This window comes from Arachis hypogaea, chromosome 5, assembly GCF_003086295.3.
Source record: "Arachis hypogaea cultivar Tifrunner chromosome 5, arahy.Tifrunner.gnm2.J5K5, whole genome shotgun sequence".
In the NCBI taxonomy this organism is placed as follows: Eukaryota; Viridiplantae; Streptophyta; class Magnoliopsida; order Fabales; family Fabaceae; genus Arachis; species Arachis hypogaea.
The window spans coordinates 4230710-4251534 of record NC_092040.1 but is presented as its reverse complement, the minus strand read 5'-3'; the positions used below and the strand labels follow the sequence as shown (position 1 = coordinate 4251534).

General features: G+C 32.4%; 2 protein-coding genes across 2 annotated transcripts; both read left to right on the top strand.

Moving 5' to 3' along the window:
• Nucleotides 1-2738: 2738 nt before the first annotated feature.
• On the top strand, nt 2739-10769 carry LOC112800300 (DNA-directed RNA polymerase II subunit RPB1). The gene is made up of 15 exons (XM_025842509.2): nt 2739-3110; nt 3245-3508; nt 3673-3975; nt 4058-4216; nt 4389-4550; nt 4657-4877; nt 4967-5108; nt 5206-5541; nt 5647-5933; nt 6183-6441; nt 6523-9584; nt 9753-9824; nt 9934-9990; nt 10084-10187; nt 10394-10769. Exons 1-14 carry the CDS (start codon nt 3027-3029, stop codon nt 10184-10186), a joined length of 5511 nt encoding a protein of 1836 aa, XP_025698294.1. The 5' UTR covers nt 2739-3026; the 3' UTR covers nt 10187; nt 10394-10769.
• Nucleotides 10770-11568: 799 nt separating this feature from the next.
• Nucleotides 11569-12351, top strand: LOC112800301 (uncharacterized protein At1g76070-like). The gene has a single exon (XM_025842512.3). It carries the CDS (start codon nt 11716-11718, stop codon nt 12196-12198), a length of 483 nt encoding a protein of 160 aa, XP_025698297.1. The 5' UTR covers nt 11569-11715; the 3' UTR covers nt 12199-12351.
• The last annotated feature ends 8474 nt before the right edge of the window (nt 12352-20825 follow it).

The following is a 20825-nucleotide window of genomic DNA, read 5'->3' as shown; positions in this document are numbered from 1 at the left end:
TAGTAGACACATCCCCCAAAATGTCGTTCAGGGTTCTTCTTCGTTCCCAAAATTCTAAGCACCGGTCTCTCCTCATGTCCACACACAAGCTCCCTCTTCTACGCAGACGACCGACTTCGACACAACCATGAGCTCTCGGCAGTCATGGCTCCACTCACCTTCGCAAGCCCTAGCTCCTTCTCTGCTTCGTTGGTTAGGGATGACTGCTTTGATTTAATCCCAACCCTCCCCAAACCAATAATTTATAAAAATAAATAAATAAACAAATAAATTAACTTTATTCATTAAAATCTCCAACAGTTAGTAACGACTAAAAGGGCAAAATTGTCTAAAAATTTTGTTTTAAGGAGGGGATGATGATTTTAAAGTGTTTCTGAACGTTCAGGATAATTTTAATAACAAAAAAAGATTGGGGACAAATTTGATTTTCGCCCCAAAATTTAAGGACGATTTTTGTACTTAACCCTTTAATTTAGTCTCACTCTCTCTTTCAAATGCAACCTCCTACTCCTAGTACTTCTTACCCCTATACACAGAGCAGCCAAGGGAGTAAAAACGAAAAAAAAAGAAAACAAAAAGAAATAAAAAAAACAAAGAGGGAGAGCAGAAAAAAAAAAAAAGCAAGAAAAGGAAGAAAAAGACGTCGCTGAGCATACTGGAACAGAAGAGGATTGGCATCGGAGCATAGGAGGAGGGTAGAACTAACGGTGAACATATGTAGAACATAAGATTGGAGGATGAGTAGCGAAATATAGAGGAATGATGAAAGTTGAGGTGAGAACCGCTAGAACAAAGGGAATAGTCACGAACAATGGCGAATGGTGGCTTGGAATGGGAGACAAGAAACTGAGGACTAGAAATTTCAAGCATTATTTCCTTCTTTATTTTTCTAACTTTATTTCTTTGAGTTTTTTTTAAATTGGCATATTGCCGATTTTGTTTTACTAACTAATTTTCGATCGGTTTTTAGTTTAACACCGATTTTAAAGATTATTAGGTTCTAATGTAGTTCGAATCACATTTTTCGCCGGTTTTTTTATTGAACTAATTTTTAGAATACTATTGAAAATCAAATCCATCAATGAAAATATAAAATTAAAAGTTCGTTTGTTCCAAAATTTAACTAAAATTAATTATAATAACATAATATATTTTTTTATAACATATTCCTAAAAATATTTTTTAAATTAACAGTTTACTGAACAAAAAAAAAATTGGGTATTCATTTCATCAATTTTTGACCAATTTGTAGTCTTAAACAAATTGATCAAGTGACTATAACTTGAACTAATATTTTACTTTGAAACGTATTAATCAAATAACTCTCAATTGGATCAGATAATTCGATTTGGTTATCAAAACCATACAATTAATGGTTTACATACAAGTAAAAACAAATACAATTTGGCATCATTATCAATCATTTTCGTAAGAGCTAAAAAAAAAGGTGAGAGTTTACTACTAAAATTATTTTTTTGAACCCAAACTAGTAAATTTGAGGGCGGTTTTCTGGAAATAATTTTAGGTATTTTTCTTATTGAAAGGTTTTTTAGCTAAAATAATAAAAGAAATACAGTTGAATCACATAAGTTAAAGTAATAATATTTCGAGCATTCTTTTTAAAAGATGTAAAGAAAAAAAAAAACTCATTACACATGAGATTAGTGAATATATATCTAATTTATTTTATTTAACTTTAAGTTTAGCCAATTTATCTCAATTTAATTTAAAAAGATAAAATCAACTCATTAAAATATTCTTTCAAACTTTATCTTTTTGACTCAACACACATATAAAAGATATTATCTTATTTAGCCATCCTTTAAAAAACCATAATCATTCCTAAAAAATTAGAATATAATTATATGTTTGGTGTATAATCACTAGTCTAAACATACATATTTAAAATATGTCATAGCCCTATATCCGTATCTTACATATCTTATTTTAAAAGAGTTCAAAGTTTGTTTCAATTAAATTATTTGAGAGTGTATCAGAATGTAATTGTTATTTTGATGTTGAAGTTTAATATAAGATACGGTAAAGTTTGGTTTTGACTTTTGATATTTGCGAAAATCAATAATACAAGTCCAAACATTTTCAAATAATTTTGTTTAATTTTTTTTGTTAAACGAGTTGGACAATCTCTAATTTTAGGTCACATTTATACATACTACACCCAGAGATTTTATTTTCTTATTTTTTTATTATTGAAACGGGATACAAAGTATATTAAATTATTCTTCCATTTTAGTCCATGACAACAATAAAGAAGTTTCGTGACCCATAAATTCAATCCAACAGAATACATAAATTCAACTACAATTTTAGTCTTTATTATCTTATCTTTATCTTATCTTTAATTATTCTTATCTTATCTTTATTTGCTTTTATCTTTCATAGCACAATGCTCTATATATATTTAATTTTACCTTCATAGTTTACAACACACTTCAGTACAATTCAATCAATCAACAATAAATAAAAATTCTTTTTCTTTGCTTTTCTTATTCTTTCACAATTTTATCACAAAAATTTTATTTACTACTTGACTATTATTAAGATTTAAACTCAACTACAACGTATTAAAAAACAAAGCATATAGCCACTCAACTAAAGTTTTAGTTGCAAATTTTTAATTATTTTATACACAGCCATTTGCACAAGCCCAGTAGCACTTACAAGCCCAGTAGCCCACAAGGGATACATGAAAGTCGGTCAACTGCGCAATGCAGCGCACGATAGAAAATACGCGTAGGATACCGTGACCCTCCGTCTATAAATATAGGGTTAGGGCTCCCAATTTCATTCTCTACCATGCAAGGAGAAATCCTCTGATCTGCGATAGAGAGAGAGAGGGTTTTCGCAGCGATCTCTAAATCTGATTCGCGCCTTGAACACCCAGTAACTGAAAAAGACTGAGCTCTATTGCACCATTATCATTACCATCGCTATTCGAAGTTTAATCAGCAAACAATTCCTCTGAAACCCTAGAAGCAACAAATTCCACATTCCCCACCACCGCCATGGATATTCGGTTCCCTTATTCTCCGGCGGAGGTCGCCAAAGTCCGAAGGGTTCAATTCGGAATTATCAGCCCCGACGAGATTGTAAATTTGTTTTCCTTTGACTCTGATTTCTCCTCTGCGAATTTCAGAAATCGAAAAAAGCGTTTAGTTTGAGCTATATTGCTGTTACTATAATTATATGTTTCTTAAAAGTTTTCTTGGTTTGTTTTTTGCAGAGACAAATGTCTGTGGTGCAAATTGAGCACGGCGAGACTACGGAGAGGGGGAAACCCAAAGTTGGAGGGTTGAGCGACCCTCGCCTTGGAACCATTGATAAGAAGTTGAAGTGTGAGACTTGCACGGCTGGTATGGCCGAGTGCCCGGGGCATTTCGGTCACTTGGAGCTGGCTAAGCCAATGTTTCACATTGGATTTATGAAGACGGTTCTCTCCATAATGCGTTGTGTTTGCTTCAACTGCTCCAAGATTTTAGCCGATGAGGTCTTTTATTAACTGAAGCTGTGTTCCAATTCGATTGTGAACTGTTGCTGACGTTTAATAGCTGGAATTAGATATGAATGTTTATATGAAAGTTTGTTTAATGTTATCTTTATTGTGAGTGTACGGGAAGATGATGTTTGATGCTTATATTTTGTTTGGTGCAGAATGACCATAAGTTTAAACAGGCGACGAAGATTAGGAATCCGAAAAATAAGCTGAAGAAGATTTTGGATGCTTGTAAGAACAAAAGCAAGTGTGAAGGTGGTGACGAGATTGACCTTGCTGGTGGTCACGACACAGACGAGCCGGTTAAAAAGAGCCGTGGCGGCTGTGGTGCTCAGCAGCCTAAGATCACCATCGATGGTATGAAGATGACTGCAGAGTACAAATCTCAAAGGAAGAAGAGTGATGATCAGGAGCAGCTTCCTGAACCTGGGGAAAGGAAGCAGCATCTTACTGCAGAAAGGGTAATTTATTCAAATTGTGAATATATGATGTGTCTGTTGGTGCCCGAGACTTATGTAGTTGGTGACTGTTATATTGTTGAAGGTTCTTGGTGTTCTAAAAAGAATAAGTGATGAGGACTGCAAATTATTGGGCTTGGATCCCAATTATGCCCGCCCAGACTGGATGATTTTACAAGTTCTCCCAATTCCACCTCCACCTGTGAGACCTTCTGTTATGATGGACACATCCTCAAGGAGTGAGGCAAGTGTTTTCAAACAACTTTTTATGTGGCCTTCGCAAATTCCTCCTTTTTATCTAATTATCTCTTGCCACTGATTGTACGACCAATAATGTTTGTTTCGAAAACTGTAATCTTACGCTGCAATTATCCTTGTGTTTCTAATGCTGACATTTTTGTTTCTGATATCCACAGGATGATTTGACCCATCAGTTGGCCATGATCATCAGGCACAATGAGAATTTGAAGAGACAAGAGAGGAATGGATCACCTGCCCATATTATACTTGAGTTTGCCCAGTTGTTGCAGTTCCACATAGCCACATATTTTGACAATGAGTTGCCTGGGTTGCCAAGAGTATGATTGCCTTTCAATAGTGACATGATATGCATCCTTTAATCTCAGTTGATTTCAAACTTCTGATAATGCTTGAAGTTACATGTTGATTTCCTTTACTTTGCAGGCTACCCAGAGATCCGGAAGGCCTATCAAATCAATATGTAGCAGGCTCAAGGCAAAGGAAGGTCGTATTAGAGGAAACTTGATGGGAAAAAGAGTTGATTTTTCTGCCCGAACAGTGATTACACCAGATCCAACCATTAACATCGATCAATTGGGGGTACCATGGAGTATCGCTCTGAACCTTACTTATCCTGAGACTGTGACTCCATATAACATTGAAAGGTTGTCATCTGGATATATTTTTCCATTTTCTTGTGTTTCAAGCATTTTGGGGATTTTAAAAGGGAACCTATTTGAAACTTGAAAATCAGGTTGAAGGAACTTGTTGAGTATGGACCCCATCCTCCACCTGGAAAAACTGGTGCTAAGTACATCATTCGTGATGATGGGCAAAGACTTGATCTCAGATATTTGAAGAAAAGTAGTGATCATCATTTGGAGCTTGGGTACAAGGTATTGTTTATAGACTACATAATTTTTTATATGCTAGGCTTTTTTTGGTTAATATTTGATGTGTGTTCTAATAGTCATAATGATGTTGTGGTCTCAGGTCGAGCGTCATTTGAATGACGGAGACTTTGTTCTCTTCAATCGTCAGCCTAGTCTTCATAAAATGTCTATCATGGGGCATAGAATCAAAATCATGCCTTATTCTACGTTCCGGCTTAATCTGTCTGTAACTTCCCCTTATAATGCTGATTTTGATGGGGATGAAATGAATATGCATGTTCCTCAGTCATTTGAAACAAGAGCAGAGGTGTTGGAGCTTATGATGGTGCCTAAATGCATTGTGTCACCTCAATCAAACAGGCCTGTAATGGGAATTGTGCAAGATACACTTTTAGGATGCAGAAAAATCACAAAGAGAGATACCTTCATCACAAAGGTAATGTTCATTGAATTTCTCTTTAGCTGCAATTGACTTTAGTATTGTGGTTGTTGTACAAGTTATTCAGAACTCAGAAGTCTGACACATGATTTTATTTTACAGGATGTTTTTATGAACATTTTGATGTGGTGGGAAGATTTTGATGGGAAAGTTCCGACTCCTACAATATTGAAGCCAGAGCCATTGTGGACTGGGAAACAAGTTTTCAATCTCATCATTCCTAAACAAATAAATTTAACAAGAGTTTCAAGCTGGCACAATGATAGTGAACGGGGATCCATAACCCCTGGGGATACCTTGGTCAGAATTGAGAAGGGAGAATTACTTACTGGAACTCTTTGCAAAAAGACACTTGGTACATCTACTGGAAGTCTAATTCACGTCATCTGGTATGCAGCTCCAGCATACACTAATGATACAGATATTGCCTTTTGAAATTACTAGCTGTGGTATATCATGTGTCCCATTCACCTTAACAACAATCAATAAGCACCTTTTCAACTTTTTTGTAAAGAGGGGTGAAAATGAAATGTTCCAACTATATTTATGAAAATTTTGTTTGGCTCTGGGGAGACTGTCATATTCAATTGCTTTCCTTTTTGTTTTTCCCCTGCAACTGACTCTCTGCTCGAATACAGGGAAGAGGTTGGCCCTGATGCAGCTCGTAAATTTCTTGGCCATACTCAGTGGCTTGTAAACTACTGGCTTTTGCAGAATGCGTTTAGCATGGGAATTGGTGATACAATTGCTGATGCTTCGACTATGGAGGTTATTAACCAGACTATATCAAAGGCTAAGGAGGAAGTGAAGCAACTCATTAGGAAGGCTCAAGAAAAAAATCTGGACCCTGAACCTGGTCGGACAATGATGGATACCTTTGAAAATAGAGTGAATCAGGTAATTCCATTATATTGGCTGTCATTTTGCTATGTCAGTTAATTTCTTTGTTTGAATCTTATGTTGTGTTGATGATTTTAGGCACTGAATAAAGCTCGAGATGATGCTGGAAACAGTGCACAAAGAAGTTTATCCGAGAGCAATAATCTAAAAGCAATGGTCACAGCAGGCTCCAAAGGAAGTTTTATCAATATATCTCAGATGACTGCTTGTGTGGGACAGCAGAATGTTGAGGGGAAGAGAATTCCATATGGGTTTATAGATCGGACACTGCCCCACTTTACAAAAGATGATTATGGGCCTGAAAGTCGTGGCTTTGTGGAGAACTCATATCTCCGTGGACTTACCCCTCAGGAGTTCTTTTTCCATGCCATGGGAGGTCGAGAAGGTCTTATTGATACTGCAGTGAAGACTTCTGAAACTGGGTACATCCAGAGACGGCTTGTGAAGGCTATGGAGGACATCATGGTTAAGTATGATGGGACAGTTAGGAACTCTTTGGGAGATGTTATACAATTTCTTTATGGAGAAGATGGTATGGATGCAGTTTGGATAGAAACACAGAAGTTGGATTCACTGAAAATGAAGAAGTCAGAATTTGATAGGGCCTTTAAGTATGAGTTTGATGATGAAAACTGGAGGCCCACTTACATGCTAGAAGAGCCTATAGAAGACTTGAAAACCATCAGAGAGTTTCGCAATGTGTTTGAGGCTGAAGTTCAAAAGCTTGAAAATGATAGACTTCAACTTGCAACTGAGATAGCCACTACTGGTGACAGTTCTCTTCCACTACCTGTTAATCTAAGGAGGCTTATCTGGAATGCTCAGAAGATGTTCAAGGTTGACTTCCGAAGGCCTTCTGATATGCATCCAATGGAAGTCGTGGAAGCTATTGATAAGCTACAAGAGAGACTTAAGGTTGTTCCAGGTGAAGATCCCTTGAGTCAAGAAGCTCAGAAGAATGCTACCCTCTTGTTCAATATTTTGCTCCGCAGCACTTTTGCTAGTAAACGTGTCTTGGAAGAACATAGGCTCTCTCGTGAGGCATTTGAGTGGCTAGTGGGAGAAATAGAATCAAGGTTCCTGCAGTCACTTGTAGCCTCTGGGGAAATGATTGGTTGTGTAGCAGCGCAATCAATTGGTGAGCCTGCTACTCAGATGACTCTCAACACCTTCCACTATGCTGGTGTTAGTGCTAAGAACGTTACACTTGGTGTTCCGAGGTTAAGGGAAATCATTAATGTTGCAAAGAGGATCAAAACACCTTCTTTGTCGGTATTTTTGAATCCCGAGACTGGCAAGACTAAAGAAAGGGCCAAGGGTGTGCAGTGTGCTTTAGAATATACTACTCTTAGGAGTGTGACTCAGGCTACAGAGGTTTGGTATGATCCAGACCCCCAGAGTACAATAATTGAAGAAGATGTTGATTTTGTGAAGTCTTACTTTGAAATGCCCGATGAAGAAGTTCCTCTTGATAAAATGTCACCTTGGTTGCTTCGCATAGAACTGAATCGTGAAATGATGGTGGATAAGAAGTTGAGTATGGCTGACATTGCTGAGAAGATTAACCTTGAATTTGATTCTGATCTGCAATGTATTTTTAATGATGACAATGCTGAAAAGCTTATACTTCGTATCCGTATTATGAATGATGAAGCTCCCAAGGGAGAGATTCAGGATGAGTCGGCTGAAGATGATGTTTTCTTAAAGAAAATAGAAAGCAACATGCTGACTGAAATGACCTTACGTGGCATTCCAGACATCAACAAAGTTTTTATAAAACCCACCAAAGTTCAGAAATTTGACGAGATTGAAGGTTTTAAAACTCATGAGGAATGGGCACTTGATACAGAAGGTGTCAATCTTTTAGCTGTGATGTGCCATGAGCATGTTGATGCCAAGAGGACCACAAGCAACCATTTGATTGAAGTTATCGAAGTTCTTGGAATTGAGGCAGTCCGAAAAGCTCTGCTTGATGAACTGCGTGTTGTCATTTCTTTTGATGGTTCTTATGTGAACTACAGGCATCTGGCTATTCTTTGTGATACCATGACTTATCGGGGGCATTTGATGGCTATTACACGTCATGGTATCAACAGGAATGATACCGGGCCAATGATGAGATGCTCATTTGAAGAGACAGTTGACATTCTCCTTGATGCTGCAGTATATGCCGAGACTGATTACTTGAGGGGAGTCACTGAAAATATTATGTTAGGTCAGCTTGCCCCTATTGGAACTGGAGAATGTGCTCTATATCTAAATGATGAGATGCTTAAGAATGCTATTGAGCTCCAGCTACCTAGCTATATGGATGGTCTTGATTTTGGCATGACGCCTGCTCGTTCCCCAATTTCTGGAACTCCCTATCATGAAGGCTTGATGTCTCCAAGTTATTTGTTGAGCCCAAATCTGCGCCTGTCACCAACTAGTGATGCACAGTTTTCACCTTATGTTGGTGGAATGGCTTTCTCTCCTACTTCATCCCCGGGGTACAGTCCTTCATCACCGGGATATAGTCCATCATCACCTGGATATAGCCCTACCTCTCCTGGCTACAGCCCGACATCTCCTGGCTACAGCCCCACCTCTCCAGGCTACAGCCCTACCTCTCCCACGTATAGTCCTAGTTCTCCAGGATATAGTCCTACAAGTCCAGCTTATTCTCCTACTAGTCCATCATACTCTCCCACTTCACCAAGCTACAGCCCAACTTCTCCAAGCTACAGCCCAACTTCTCCAAGCTATAGCCCCACCTCACCAAGCTACAGCCCCACCTCACCTGCCTACAGCCCAACTTCACCTGCCTACAGCCCAACATCACCTGCATACAGTCCTACTTCTCCTTCATATAGCCCAACATCACCTTCATATAGTCCTACTTCTCCTTCATATAGCCCAACATCACCTTCATACAGCCCAACATCACCTTCATACAGTCCTACATCACCTGCGTACAGCCCTACCTCTCCTGGTTATAGCCCCACATCACCTAGTTATAGCCCCACTTCTCCCAGTTATAGTCCTACTTCTCCCAGTTACAATCCACAGTCTGCAAAGTATAGTCCTTCCTTGGCATATTCTCCAAGTAGCCCTAGATTGTCTCCGTCAAGCCCGTATAGTCCAACATCTCCAAACTACAGGTGAGTCATTCTCTAGAAACTTCAGTACTGGTTTTCTGGACAGAATGTTTTCAATGGAAACAAATTTTTTTTTGGTCAAGCAATGGAAACATTTAAAACTGAAATTTTATCCTATAGTGACAACTGTTTACTCCAACTAAATACATAACAATTAACTATATTTTGCAGCCCAACATCTCCATCATATTCTCCAACATCTCCATCTTATTCTCCATCAAGCCCAACATACAGCCCCAGCAGGTTAGTGAACTTCACTTAGTATCCACTCAACCAATGGAAAGTTTTATTTTCTGTATATGTATGTATATACCCTTAATGTGTCTTATTCATAATTTTGCATATTCTGTAGCCCATACAATAATTCTGGTGCAAGCCCGGACTATAGCCCAAGCTCTCCACAATACAGGTATGCACCTATACAAACATGGTTGGTTATTGTACGGAGCCATATTTCTGAGCATGGTTGGTTATTGCTGTGTGTTTTTTTTATCATTTGCAGCCCCAGTACGGGATACTCACCGAGTCAACCTGGTTATTCACCATCATCAACCAGCCAATACACCCCACAAACAAGTGACAAGGATGATAGGAGCACTCGCTGAGGTAAGCTATCACACCTAAAATGAAGCGGAGTAAATATACTTCTGTCTGTATTTATAATTCAGAAAATCCACCAGTTTGACTTCGACATTAGTTTAAGAATACATTTAGCTAAAGCATGTTTCAATTTTCCAAAACATGGTTTAAAACCTTGGATCAATGATAACCTGTTGCTAGTTTTCTAATTTAAAAAGGCTAATTGTGAATAGTGATATGAACGTGACTGCTGCAAATTCAAGCATCACTGGAAAAATATCCAAGGATGAGGAAGTCAGGGGAAACACGAGGCAACAAGGAAATGAATATGATCAAGTGTATTTGGTTTTCATAGTATTTATTTGCCTAAAGTATTAGATTCCCTGTTGAGAATTAGCAGCAGTTTGTGGAACTCTGATTTCAAATTCTGCTTTAATAGTTGAACATTTTGGGTCTCGCTTTATTTTCTGTTGGTGTCTTTGCACCACTTCTAGTTCATGTTCATGTTAAGCCTTAATGATGGATCATTGTAAAATATCTCTCTTTGTAACAAATGTAAGATACGGACTTTAAGCAAAATGATAAATCAGATTCTAATCTTTCACTGAATCAAGTGTCCCGTGTCATGTCAGTTGATCAGAGCCCCCTTTTATAGTGGATCTAAGTCATCGATGAAAGAAAAAACGGCGAGAACAAACAAAGATGTTAATCGTTATAATTAATGTAATGTTTACGTGTAAGAAACTTTATCTCCAAGCATAATAATCATTTTAATAACTATCTTGCAAGTTATTTTATATGTTCTTAGAACAAGTAGAAGGTGATTAATAGAGTATTAGTGGTATGTTATGAAGTGGCATACCGCATACATTTGTCTGATTTAGATCGGAGTTTTTACCGTTTCTGATGTTCTGACTTGTGTACCTATTCTCACAAGACTTTCTATACAACAAAGGGTAGGAAGGAACACACAACACGGAAAAAAAAATGGTGCTTTTGAAATATGATTGCGATTCCGTAACACATCACAATTTTCCTTCAGTAAATATTCTAAAATATGTAATAACATGCTTGTAGATCTTGTTTAATTATGCCTAAATTCCTGCCGCCAAACAAGTGGAGCGTTTCCATCGATGAGACAAAATCCAAGCTATATATTTTATGCTGCCGGCAACCGGATCTGCAGCCTTCATTTCTCTTAATTACTTTACTATAACTGCACGCCACTTCTCTAATATGAATATGTGATCAATAATTCAATATTAAAGTTGTTAACTGTGCTCTCAGTCTTTCTCCAATTTCCCCTCTATTATGCTATTACCGGACTTGATATATTAAACTATATATGAAATTAGGAGTCACACCAAAATTTAAAGATAGTTTATTTCTTCATAAATTACTAAGATATTCTAAAAACATTTCTCTATTATAATTGTTTGTTTGTTTGTTTAGACGTCTATATATTGTGCTGCTATGTTGTCTAGCATCATGACACTATATATAAGTGCCATTGAAAGTTGGAGCACTAAGTTCTAATTCCAGTTTTTTTAAAAAAATGGAGAAACTATCTCAAATTAAGAACAAATTCTTAAAGTTTCTTCCAAAAGAACCTGTAGCCTCAATGGGCATTCAGAATCCGAGTCTAAGTCCTCGTCGATCACCAGTTTCTATAATTCCGAAGGAAGCTCGAAGAAACCACAAAAGGGGTACAAGCTTCAGTGCTAAGGAACCCTCCTCTCCCAAGGTCTCATGCATTGGACAAGTTGAGCGCAAGAAGAAGAACAAGAACAAAAACAAGAACCATAAGAACGTACAAAAAAACCAAATACATAAGAATATTGACTCTGTTCTAAGCCCTGAAAAGAAGATTCTGCTGTGGATTGCCAAGGGAAATTGTAACGAGGGATCAAAGCAAAGTGGGAAAGCTTTTGTATTGGAAGAGAAAGAATCAGCTACCCCAACTTTGGGCACCATGAAGAAATTTGCTAGTGGTAGAGGAACCTTGTCTGATTTTGATTTTACACTTGAACAAAGGTGAACATATGTTTGTAACTTTCATTTTTGCTTTAACATTATCATCTATGTAATCTATAGCCAAAAGGATATATCCTGTAACATTATCATGGTTGCAAATTGCATTGAATGTGAAATATGAAATGTCACTTCAATGATATATATTCATATTATTAATAAGTAAATTTGGTTTTAGTTAATTATATTTATTTTCTCTTGTGCATCATTATCACTATTTAAGACTATTAAGTATTTAACTTCAACTCTTTTTTTGTTTTTGAAAATTTTTCAAAATAACTCTATTTAAGACTATACGTGACACTGCTTCAAAAACACCTAATCATTTCTCCTTTTTAGATTAACACTAAATTTTGCCATAAGTCTTTACTCTTCATTTTTCTTGGTCTTTCATCCATAAATTGTTACGCTTAAAGATCATTAAAAATTATAATATTGGACATAATTATCCTTCTATCCTCTATACCATTAAGAAAAGTATCTATAAATTCATTATTGTAAATTTCTAGGGATTTACTTAGTACCCTTTTTTCATCATCTACCTGTAAGTCTAACGCAAAATTTTCTCAACAATTTACTTAGTATTTTGTTTTAATGAGCTCATAAGTGTATAACACAAAATTCATGGGATCAAATTTTTTTAAAGCGAAAAAATTAGTAAAGTGATAAAATAATAAGTTAATTATTCTTAAATTAAAAGTTTGTTTGGGTGAATTTTTATAAAAAGATATTTTGAATTTTTATAAAAAGATATTTTTTAAGTATCTTTATTTTAAAAGATTTTTTAAAAAATAAAAGTAATTTTATATTTAGACATCTCATGTAAAAATATCTTTTTATCTGATAATTATATTTGGGTACAATAATATAAACGTACTTCTTTGTTTATTTATTATATTAAAAATATTTTATTTTTTTAATTAAAAAATACCTTTAAAAAATATAATTGTAATTTTTTAAAAATTATTTTTTATTTTTCTAATTCTTTTATTTTTATTACTGAAATTTTGTTAAACACACAAAAAAATATATATATAATTTTTTTAACAACTACCTAAACAAGCTCTAAGATAATAAAATACACATTTTATAAAAATTTTAAATTTAATAGTGATTAAATTTTTTTATTATTACTTTACCAATTTTATCACTTTGAAAAAATTAAATTCAAATTCACGAGGGAGCTACCGAGCTAGTCGTCTTATTATTTTTTCTATTCTATTGGTCTTGACATACACGAAGGTTTGGGCCAAATGTTTTTGGCTCATGTGAATAAAATAAAAAGATCAAAGCCCAGATACAAATGACAAATGATTTATCTCTTGCCCTTAATAGAAAAAGGTCCCATGTCACAACAGAAAAAACAAAAACAAAAGATAGAAGAAGATCCTAATCTCCTATTTGACCAAAACAAGGGAAGAAGATCAAACATCCCAGTATCAAAAACTAAAAAGGAAGATCTTATTGATTTTTCCTTTGGATATCAGCCACGCTATGAGTTTGCACCATTTGATGTTACGGTGCACCAACTCAAAGGTGGAACTAACTTTCATTCATTTCATTCTACCATTTCGGGAAAAGGCGATATAGTATTGAACTTTTAAGTGTATTGTTTCAGTAATTTTTAACTGTTAATTTTAATTATAAAAAATATATATAATATATATAATTAAGATTAACGATCAAAATTAATATCAATATATCAGTATATTTAAAAGATTTTTTATAGTATTATTAGATTACTTCATTATATTATTATTTATTATTATAAGGTATTGAGTAATAAATATTAACTTATCTTTTAATTTATATTTTATATATTGACAGCAGTTATCATTCTCAGGTTGTTAAATTAGTTATATATATTGAACAGCTAAGACCAAAAGGCAAAAAAGTTATTACTATTATTATTTTATTTGCATCCCAAAAGGCAAAGGAAATTAAGTTTTACAACCGTGTGAGATGGAGATTCGAATCTTGCGTCTGTTTAGTGAGAAAGCAAAGACAGTGATGGAAAAAATTGTGTTTCTAACTTCTGAAGAAGCTTAATGAAGATACGCCAACTCAACAAAGGAGATTCTATACCTCATCTCATGGCTCACGCCCAACCCTACACTACAATATTCTATTCTCGCTTAATTAATTCCAAAATAATTAAAAGATTTAATTATTTCACTAAAAAGATAGTGAATTGTTTATTCAAATTCTACCATAATATTTAATTTAATCCTTAAAAATTTAAAGATACAAACTTTTAATTTCACATGACTGAAAATTTTTAGATAACAATTTAATAATTTTTAATTATCAACTACCCATCAAATTAATTTCTGAATTTTTGCCAAATTTAAACTTATTAAAATACTTTCTGACTTTCATATAGAGTTAATTTAATTGTATATATCCAAATTCAACTCTGCATAAAGGCAAAAGCTACACCCAATGGCCAATCAGCTGTTAACTTTAATATCTGTAAATTTTCAACCCAATCATATCCAAAGTAAGCGAAATGGATATTTATGAATATAGATAAATGATCTTTATATATTTTTTATTGTATATTAGATAATTTTTTTAAGTCAGTCGTTTGGATTGTTTTCCATATCATTTTTACTTTTATTCTCTCTTCTCTTGTCTTGTGGTTTTGAATATTTTTAAAGTCTTTAATTTCTTGAATTTGTCGATTTCAGATAATTTTATTCTTCTATTTTTTTTACTATTTAATTATTGTTGTTTATTATATTAACCTAACATGTTTGACTAGTTAGTTTGATTAAGTTATTAGATAAAGATTAATTAGTTTGATAATTTAGTTAATTTTAGTTTAGATTATTGTTTATGTCTAATTAATTATATTTATTAGATTTAATTTGAATATGTTTGATAACAATTTAACTAATTTAAAATTATTTTATTATAATTTATTTTATTAGTACCTAATTTTATGGAACAAGAGTTGTTGGGATATGAAGATGGCCTTTATAGACTGGATCAGGTTAACCGACTTGGTCTAATGATACATTTTATAACTCTTATCTTTTATATGTTTAAAATACAAATTTGTGTTATTAGTTGTTTAGGGTTTTTTTTTTTTTAATGATTTATTTTGGTTTTTAGGTATCTCGGATTTTGTGTACCAGAAAAAATATATTGGGACGTCCGCTCGAGCATATTAGGTCATATTTTAGACGACTAGAATTTGAGCATGTTGCATACACGGTTGAGTGGGAGCATGACTAGCCATTGGTCTCTGCTCTGATCGAGAAATAGCGACATGACTCCCATACGTTTTATCTGCCATGCGGAAAGATGACTATCTCCCTACATGACGCGGCGTACCAGTTAGGAGTCAACATCGATGGGGAGCAGTTTTACCAGGGATGGTCTATTGAGGACCTCTGTCAGCAGCTATTAGGTGTTGTTTCTGGCCCTAATGATAAACAGTCACAAACTAAGTGGATTGTCAAGCTTAGTTAATTTTAGAATACTGTTTTCGGAGAGTTGGAGGAGCACCAGACGAAATAGCGCCTGCTTCGTTACACCAGGGGATATATCATATAGATCATCGGGGACATTCTGTTTTTGGATGCCTCTAAACTCTCGGGTGCACATTAGGTGGTTGCCTCTATTAGAGGACATTGATGGATGTGGTAGGTTGTCGTGGGACTCAGCAGTGTTGGTATGGTTTTACCGCCAGATATGTCGAGCGACGGATTATTGTCAGTGGAACATATATAGGTGAATGTGGCAGATCGTTGTACGACTCCTCTCAATTTTCATATATCCTAGCAATGACTCTCTACCTTACAAGCCAAACCTTTTTGTACGACGGCTTTTATTCGAAGTGATTCTTCACACCTCCTCGCTTTTTTCACTTCTGATAATATATGCACAAAATTCTATTAATAAATAAAATTTTGACGAAAAAATAAATATAACATTATAATGATAATTTTTGAATCTCACTCATTCTCAAATTCAATTTTTTTTTATCAAAAGATGAATCTTAAATAACGTGTTTTCTTTTTTTGGGATTGTATTTTGGAAAAGCAAATAATTGCCAGGCAAATAAACACAAAAAAATTGATAAAATACACCGAAAAATAATACTTACTTCTCTACAGGTTTGTGAATTTTTTTCTTATTTTTACACTTTTTTCACTTCTGACAATACATTCAAAAAATTTGTTAATAAATAAAATTTTGATGAAAAAACAAAACATAGTATTTCAATGATTGTTTTTGAATCTTACTCATCATCATATTCACTTTCATTTTTGAAAGATGAATTCTCAATAATATGCTTTCTTTTCTTGGATTCTATCTTAAAAATCAGGTAAATAAACACAATAAAATTGTCAAAAATACACCGAAAAAAAATACTTACTTTTTTGTCATTCTTTTAGGTTGTTTTCTTCTTTTTGGTGTCTCATCTGAATCATCTTTAGAATCAGACTCGTATTCAGCAACACTTTCACTTTTCGAAGACATAGTTGCCTTCTGCTTTTTTTTGTTTTCTTCCTTCCTTTTCACCTTTTTTTTCTTTTAGTTGTTATCTAAGTTGTGCTTTTTTTATGATTTCCTAAAATAGAAAAAACATTTGTTTACACAATATATATTTATAACAAATACACTGAAATTAAAGAAGGAATTCTGTTGAGTTACCATATCATCCTTTGATCCCAGCTTGTATTCTTTCAACCAGTAACTCCCTGGTCTAATGTTAGACTCACGACAGTCTATAAATTGCATCCATTAAAGTCTTGTCTTAAAAGCTTCTAACAACTTTCTTGTCCTCCTCACTAAGTTCTTGAAAGTTAATTTCAGCTGGATAGTGTGGCCCTACAAACACAGCAAAAAATATTTCAATAACACAGAAATAATTTGATAACACACCTAAATTTGATTTTCGCAGTATATTACAAAATAGAGTTTTACCTGATACACTCAAGTCAAGGACAACTGCTATATTTTTTGGGGGTGATGTTGATTATACCATACCGTGTGTCAAATATGTTATGGTAGAGATCAAATAAATATGTCAATTCTTTCAAGAGCTTATGTGACACATTCATGGCAGCATGATATGCATCAAACCACTAAATCCTAGTTCTTGAACAATGGATTTCTTGTCATTACTCATGTTGTGAAAATGATCATAAATGGATTTTGTGGAGCATCTCAAATTATGATATTTCTGCAAATAAATCAGAATCATGTAAATAAACTATATTTATACAAAATAAATTGAGTTGTTCAAACACATATATGCTTATATTATATTTTAGTGCTTTTTTTTTGGCCAATTTTTTCTGTAAGAAATAAAAAAAAGTTAATAGGTAATAAGAACACCAGGTGCACCTCAATTCACACGAAATACATCAAAACATAAATCAAAATCAGAAAAGTAAGAAAATTAGACGATTAGTGAATAGTACGTTTAATAATCTTTCATATTTTCTTTCTGTGTTTCATGGTGATAATTTTGAATTTAGCTTTAAAAATTTTTTGACTTTTCGCGATGATTTTAAATGTAGTTTAAAGTTTGAGTGTTACAATTTTAATCTTGAGAGAAGAACTATTTTTTATAATAATGTTTGCCCTATTCAATAGTTGAAAAAAGTGCGTGTTATACATACTATAATTCGAGATTAATTTTTGTTAGACTTGGATAAATTTAATTAAATTTATTTATAAAAAAATTTGTATATATCACAGGATTGTAATTTATAATAGACAAAAAAACCTCTCAATTGTATGTTTTTGGGGATAAGAATAAGATAAAATCAAAGCCAATTCAATGGATTTATGACACGGTAAAACGAGGACCCACATGTAGCCTTTTTGGGTTTAAAAGAGGGTGCCAATGAAAAGGATTCATTTCATTTTCTCTAACCATATTCCCAACCGCCACACCAAACGTGTATCATGCATCCAAGGGCTCTTCATTTTTACTCTCCAGTCTCCACGTTCCCAATTACGATAACATACACATTTCTTCAACATAAGATCCACCTTTCATAAAATAATAATAAATAAATACATCTCCATTCATGTTGTAATTGCAGTTTCAAAGATGATGATCATGATAATGATGGTCCACGCCACGATGCATATAAATACTAATTAAACTCTAAATAGTATTGGAAAATATATGGTATGTTATAATAATTTAAAGCTCGACGTGTAATTGTGTAAACGATAAAAGATCTGTTGGGCGTTAGCCATTGGTTTTCTGGTGTCCTACTATGTCACATAATCTGTACCATACACCTTGCTGGCCATCCGTTTTCCCCTAATCCATCTCTTTCAATTTCAGTTTCATTTTATCTTGTTACAACTTCAATTTAATTATCTATATCTATTATAAAAAAAATTAAATGAGTTGAAATAATTATGGATTTTATATGTATTTATTAGATTTTGTCAAATTAATAATAATAAATATTGATTTGAATAGTAAAAAAATAATATTACTAAAAAATATCAACAAATAATTCTCTAATTATTTAGATATATTTAATACACAAAAATAAAAAATATATTATATTCAAAACATTATATGAAAAAAAATCAATGTAACTATTGAAAAAAAATATGATATAAAATATTATAATTATTGACAATTTTATTATAATTAATTATTAAATATTAATAAATCTAATTATTAAATACATAATATTTTTTAACAATAGCATTAACATGTAAACTAGCATTAGAATACGCCACATTAATAAATCTTACTTTAAAAATTATGCTCATAAATAGTAAAACAAAACACTATATATAACTTTCACAGAAATATAATACACATAATTGAGATAGTTTTTAAAAGGATATAAAATAAATTAGAATTATTTATTCACAAAAATATAAAAAATAGTTATGATAATTTCTAAAAAGCTATAAAATAAAATATTAGAATTATTAATAAATCTTAACGTAATTAATCACTAAATGTTATTTTGTGCATGATTGATTACATAATACCTTTTTAAAAAATAGTTGAGAAGATAGATGTATTTAAGATGGCACTAAAATGTGTTATATTAGCATGTTTGGTGTCAAAATATAATTTGTTGTAGAATTAAAATCATTAATTATTGATGGTTAATTCACTAAAATATAAGAAAGAATTGTAATAATAAATTAATAATTACTAAAAATATATGAAATATAATATTATAATGAGTGAATACTTCATCCGGTTCTTGACAATTATCTCGAAAGGACCACGAGGTCCCAAAAAAAAAAATATCCAATTCGGCTCTTGATATTTTTTTTAGGATTGATTAACCATTGTGCAAAAAAAAAAAACAACATTGATTTTTTTTGGTACATAGGCTAATCTGTCCTATAAAAATAAAGCTCAGGATTGGATTGGTATATTTTTTTGTCAAAGACCTCGTTATCTTTTGAGGTAATTGTCAGAGACTGTATTAAATTTTTGTTCTATTAATTATTAATAAATTTTATATATTATCATTAAATATTAATTTATATATGATTGATTATATATTACTTTCTTAAAAAATGGTTAAGAAGAAAAAATGTATGTAAACTATGTTCAAAATGCGTCACATTTGTATGTTTAGCGTCATAATACAACTTGTTGTAGAATAATATAATAACAATTGATAAATTTTACCAAAATTATTTAGTAAATGTCAGCAAATCTAATTATTTAATACATAAGATTTTCAAAATTAGTATCAATATGTAAATTGGCACTAGAATGTGAGCATATTTGATTCTAAAACTTACATGAATGATAAAACAATATACTATATATAATTAACATTCACATAAATATAAAAAATCTAAAATAAAATATTAGAACTATTAATTTATGGAAATATAAAAAAATCATGATAGTTACTAAAATGAAATGAAATAAAATATTAGCATTATTGATAAATATCAATATAATTAATCATTAAATATTAATTTGTATATAATTAATTATATAATACTTTTCTAAAAAATAGTTGAAATTTGAGAAGAGAAAAGTATCCAAACTGATACTAGAATATTTCACGTCAGCTTGCTTGGCGCCAAAATATAATTTGTTATAGAATTTGAATTATTGAATTATTGTTTGTCGATGATTGACTCACTAAAATATAAAAAAGAATAATTAAAAAAATAATTACTAAAAAAATATGAAATAAAATAGAATTTATCTATGTTGTATTTTAAAGACACATATTAAAATTATACATTAAAAAAATTTTGATTAAAAATATAAAAAATTTAAATTTTTAATGTATTTGTTTTATACTTATTAAATAAAAAATTTAAATTTTTACTACCAATAAATTTATCATGTGCTTTTATTACAAATGTTAGTTAAACTTAATAAAATATTAGAATTATTGACAAATTTTAGCATAAACAATTATTAAATGTTAATTATGTATAATTAATTATATAATACTTTTTTAAAAAATAATTAAAAAATAAATGTAAACTAGCAAAAAATCCACCACGTCATAATATAATGATAATGATAAGAATTATTGAATTATTAATTATTGATTCACAAAATATATAAAAGAATTATAAATAATTATTAAACATGAATTTATACATGATTGATTATATAATATTGTTTTAAAAATATTAAGAAAAAAC

Excerpts from the sequence above, each read along its gene's own strand:
- LOC112800300 (XM_025842509.2), top strand. The coding sequence starts at position 3,027 with ATGGATATTCGGTTCCCTTATTCTCCGGCGGAGGTCGCCAAAGTCCGA. Across the intron at positions 5,109-5,205 it reads ATTTGGAGCTTGGGTACAAG|GTCGAGCGTCATTTGAATGA; the intron begins GTATTGTTTATA and ends TTGTGGTCTCAG. Across the intron at positions 5,934-6,182 it reads AGTCTAATTCACGTCATCTG|GGAAGAGGTTGGCCCTGATG; the intron begins GTATGCAGCTCC and ends GCTCGAATACAG.
- LOC112800301 (XM_025842512.3), top strand. The coding sequence starts at position 11,716 with ATGGAGAAACTATCTCAAATTAAGAACAAATTCTTAAAGTTTCTTCCA.